We start from the raw sequence: 4,565 nt of genomic DNA, 5'->3' as shown, positions 1-4,565 counted from the left end.
AGCTATTTTCTGCTATCGTTATCAAAAGAACCTAAATGAACCTAAAAAAGAGTATGTTAATAAATTGTGTAACAATAGTAGGATAATATAGTATATGAAAATTCGCTCTGATAATTCGTCTGTGCAAATTGAAAGATTATGTATTTTTATTAAATAAAATAATATATTGCAATTTATCAGAGCGAATTTTCATATACTGTATTATCCTACTATTATTACACAATTTATTAACATACTCTTTTTTAGGTTCATTTAGGTTCTTTTGATAACGATAGCAGAAAATAGCTATCGAAACGTCAAGGTAATTTTTCAAATTAATTTCTTTACTAATTGGAATTTTCTCTTACAGCTTGAGCCTAAGTGTGCCGCAGGATATTCTCTAGGTGATAGTTCTTGATTACTTTTTGATAAATAATTCGTTCTTATTGCGAAATAGGAGCACTATTTATCAATCTGTAATAAAAGACGTGAGGAAATTCTGTCTTTTTTAAAGACAAACATTTTTGAGGCGAAATACCCAACAAGAAGTTTGTAAAAAAATGAATCCGCCTCAACAGTATAGAAATTATCTATTTTCAATTTTATTAATTCTCTTCACTAAAATTGGGATGAAGTAACGATAGAAGCCTAGCTATTGGTACAACTAAACGCATTCAACCCAATCGGAATTAACTCGTATTTCACTACAAACCGCCGGTTTTGATTTTTTAGCATCTTCAACGATACCAAAGGAGCTGTGTGCATCCAGAATCTGCGATCAGTATCAGTGGTAAACAGTTCAGAAATTTTCAATCTGCTCAAAGAAGGAATGTTTAAAAGGCAAACAGCGGCGACGTTGATGAACAATCATAGTTCGCGTTCACATGTGGTGTTCACCATCACTGTTCACACTAGGGAAATCCTGTCCAATGGTGAAGAGGTTTTAAAAACTGGCAAGTTGAATCTTGTGGATTTGGCTGGAAGTGAAAACATTGCCAAGTCGGGGGCAAAAGATAAGCGGGCCCAAGAGTCGGCGAACATTAACAAGTCGTTGCTAACGCTGGGCAGAGTCATACAAATTCTTTCCGAAAAGAACAGCAAGCATATTCCTTATAGAGATTCGAAACTTACAAGAATCCTCCAGGACAGTTTGGGCGGTCACACCAAAACTTGCATTGTTGCGACTGTGTCTCCTTCGTACGCGTCCCTTGAGGAGACACTAAATACTCTGGAATATGCTAGTAGGGCACGAGACGTAAAAAATACTCCAATGATTAACGAGAAGGTCACCAAAGCCCAGATGATCAAAGGGCTGTCCTCAGAAATTGATAGACTGAAAAGGGATTTATATGCTACCAGACTTGAACATGGCATTTTCCTCGATCCTGATAATTGGAAGGAATTGAATGACCGCCTTGAAGCCAATTCTCAAATTGTGTCCGCCCACACTGATACCATCAATCATTTGCGGAATAAAATTTCAGATTTAGAAGCCATTCGCCAATTCAAAGAGCAAGAGTTCGACGAAATCATGAACCAATGCAAGCAAAAGGAGAAATTGATCGAAAAGGCCAGGGATTGCTTGAAAGTTCATCGCATTTCCATTAAACAAGAGCAGTACTTATCGAAGTGCTATGCAGACGCCGCTAATGAGACAGATGCGAAAGTCAAGGAACTATTGGAAATCACAAAGGATTACTCTAGATGCCAAGAGGTGCTTCATCAGAAACTTGAGACTCAGTATTTGAATAACATGTCCAATGAAAAACTGATTGCGGAAAAATCGGGTTCCATCTGTAGGGAATCCAAAGTGGCTTGTAATAAATTCGGTCACTTCCTACAAGACACTCTAGCCCTTGTAGGCAGGCAGAATTATCATATTAGTTCTGCGAAAAACGATTGCGAAAGTTACGAAAGAAGATTGAATACGTCTGAACATGGACAAGCTTTGCAGTCGATTTTTCAGAAACACTCACTACTTTATAAAGAACAATCCCTGCAACTGGCAAGCAAACTAACTGCGATTAATGATGCCGAACTGCATCACAGTATCGAACGCGTTCAGGATAGTGTACTTCGGCATGTAAGTATCGAAATGTCTTTTGTAGTATTCGCTGTAACACACGTATAATACGATTCATTGCATAATATGGTTCGTGATTTAAAGATAATGTTGGACCGTTCATCATTTTTCAAACGAAAGCAGATTTTCATACTGTTTCTCTTAAACTGTTTTCATCTATCTAATCTATTGTGATTAGAGGAAGGTCTTTAATTTCCACTAAGCTGAAATAATACATTTACGTACAAAAATTCGTGTTTTTCCTGTGTTTGTTTTACGCCTCGACCGCTTTGCAAACAATTGGATTCAGCGTAGGTAATTTTCATCATTCAAAAAGGTTGCAAGTAGGGCTATTTTAATTTAAGTTCGAGACCATACACATTTTTATAAATAACTTATCCCATTTTATGTATTTGAATATTGCCAAATTTGAGCCTAATGTATTTCCAGCTTTCTGATTATGACGATATGAATACAACCACTTTTAAAACAGTGAGGGACACTCTGAATACCATAAGAGGGAAATTGAAGACGGACAGAAGAAGAAAAGAGGCACTTTTAAAGGAATTACAGTTAGATATTTTGGGATATGATGGCATATTGAAGGACATTGAAGAAATCGATGACTACTATAGCGATCAGAAGAGATTAAGCGATGACAAGAAATCGCAACTTGTGACTGAATTTAATGATGTAAGATCAAAACTTCGCCTCCAAACAGCGATTTATTAATTACGCTTTTGTTCAATTAGGTTAAACTGGGCGTTACAACACTGATTAACGCTAGTAAGGCTCATATCAAATCGAATGTGGAGATTTGCGAAAAGGAGAGGAACAAAGAACTAGACAACACTCATAAGAAAATCCGAGAAGACATTGAGCTGCAGGTAAGCATTGCTATAAAGAAGCCAAACTATAATATGGTTAAAGATTTTCTATTGTTTATGCTCATTTCACTTACCGATGCTTTGTTTTGGCTTGTTCTGTTTATAGATACTAACAATAGAGGCGGCTATTTGTGCTTTTTGTTTACATTTTTCCTTCCAGTCAAACAGAATCAAGAAAACTATGCCCTGCATTATAAACTTCGCAAATGCTTGTAATACAGGGTGATTCAAAATTGGCGTCATTCTTCGGGAGGTGTTGTCTGGCACTGTTATAGGAGTACAGAAAAAATAGTAAAAGACATTAATTGTTATTAAAAACTGAAAAATTTGCAAAAAACTATATCAGAAATACGCCAGCAATGTTTTTCAAAGTAATCTCCCTAATTAACATTGCGCAAATACCTGTTGCTTCGTATTTGTTGACTGCGCAACGTAGTTTCAAAATGTCAACCTGTTCTTATAACCTCGAATTCTGCGGGGTTTGGTGTTTACAAAAACTCCATACAACACCAAACATTTGAACGGTTAACTACAAACAAGCTAGTGCCTGTGTAATCTCATTATCCACTTTTATCAAGCAGCTTCTCGAATTCAGTTGATTAACTCCTGCTCCATTTGTATCTCCCTGTGCTGTGTGTATCGTACAAACGTGGTAGGAATGTAGCCCTTCCTCGGTATTTATTTGGTGCTTGGGAAAGTGTCAGCAATATCTATCGTCCACTATCTTCCTATAACTACTCTCCTCGCCCTTTGTTGAAGCTCTTTCAGCTTTTGCTTTGTTACTGTAGCATTTCCCCTGAACTAATCGCATATCCGCAAATTCGTGAAAGGAAATTCAAAGTAAGTCACAGTTTGACAAATTATTGTTATTATTGACAAGGGCTTTTTCATTGCCGCTGTGCCTTTTCATCAAAAAATAGTAGAACAGAATTTTTTCAATATCGAAAATTTTTGTAAGTTTTCTTTTTGAATGCTTAAGGATTCCAATATGCTACCAATTAAACATGGAACAATTTCAAAATAATGCTTAATAGCAAGTCGAAATTCGATTTTCAACTACAGTAAAGTCCGCTTATAATGAACCCGGTTATAGTGAACTTTCGGTTAAAACAAACTTTTTTTCCTTTAATTGAAACGTCGTCCATAAAGACCATCGTATTTTTTTACTGGTTATAACGAACTTCCGGATATGACGATCACTTTTTAGGTTAGTTGTGTATTCACTTTCCGTTTATAACGAACTTCCACGCTCAGCAACACCAATCGTGCGGAGTTGTTTGTTTATATTAGTGAGAGCGAGAGGCAGACAGTGACTTGTTGTTTTTTTGCCGCGTTATGTATGTAAATCGTTTTACAATGGAAAAACGAAAACGCAAAGCTTTTTCACTAAATAAAAAATACGAGATTATTAACAAAATAAAAAGTGGAATAAAGAAGAGTGACATGTGTAAGGAATTAGCACTTGGAAAGTCTACTGTTGCAACAATATGGACAAACAGAGAAAACATTTTATCAGCGTATGACAAAACAAATGTTAGATATAGGAAGTTAAAATTATCTGCACATGAAAAGGTTGACAAGGGACTTATTAAGTGGTTTACTCAAAAAAGACAAGAAAACGTTCCCATAAGTGGCAG

General features: G+C 36.1%; 1 protein-coding gene across 1 annotated transcript in view; it reads left to right on the top strand.

The window, feature by feature from the left end:
* Positions 1-4,565, top strand: part of LOC109533733 (kinesin-like protein KIF11-B) — an 8,887-nt gene that overhangs the window by 2,546 nt on the left and 1,776 nt on the right. Inside the window, exons 4-6 of the mRNA XM_019899130.2 lie at positions 712-2,062; positions 2,492-2,734; positions 2,794-2,928. Coding sequence (XP_019754689.2) covers positions 712-2,062; positions 2,492-2,734; positions 2,794-2,928 — 1,729 coding nt within the window. The remainder of the gene's footprint in view (positions 1-711; positions 2,063-2,491; positions 2,735-2,793; positions 2,929-4,565) is intronic.

This window comes from Dendroctonus ponderosae, unplaced genomic scaffold (genome assembly GCF_020466585.1).
Source record: "Dendroctonus ponderosae isolate FM_Combo_2020 unplaced genomic scaffold, Dpon_F_20191213v2 Dpon_F_20191213_1, whole genome shotgun sequence".
NCBI classification, from domain to species: Eukaryota; Metazoa; Arthropoda; class Insecta; order Coleoptera; family Curculionidae; genus Dendroctonus; species Dendroctonus ponderosae.
Note: the sequence above shows the minus strand (reverse complement) of the source record. Positions and strands in the feature narration are given on the sequence as shown.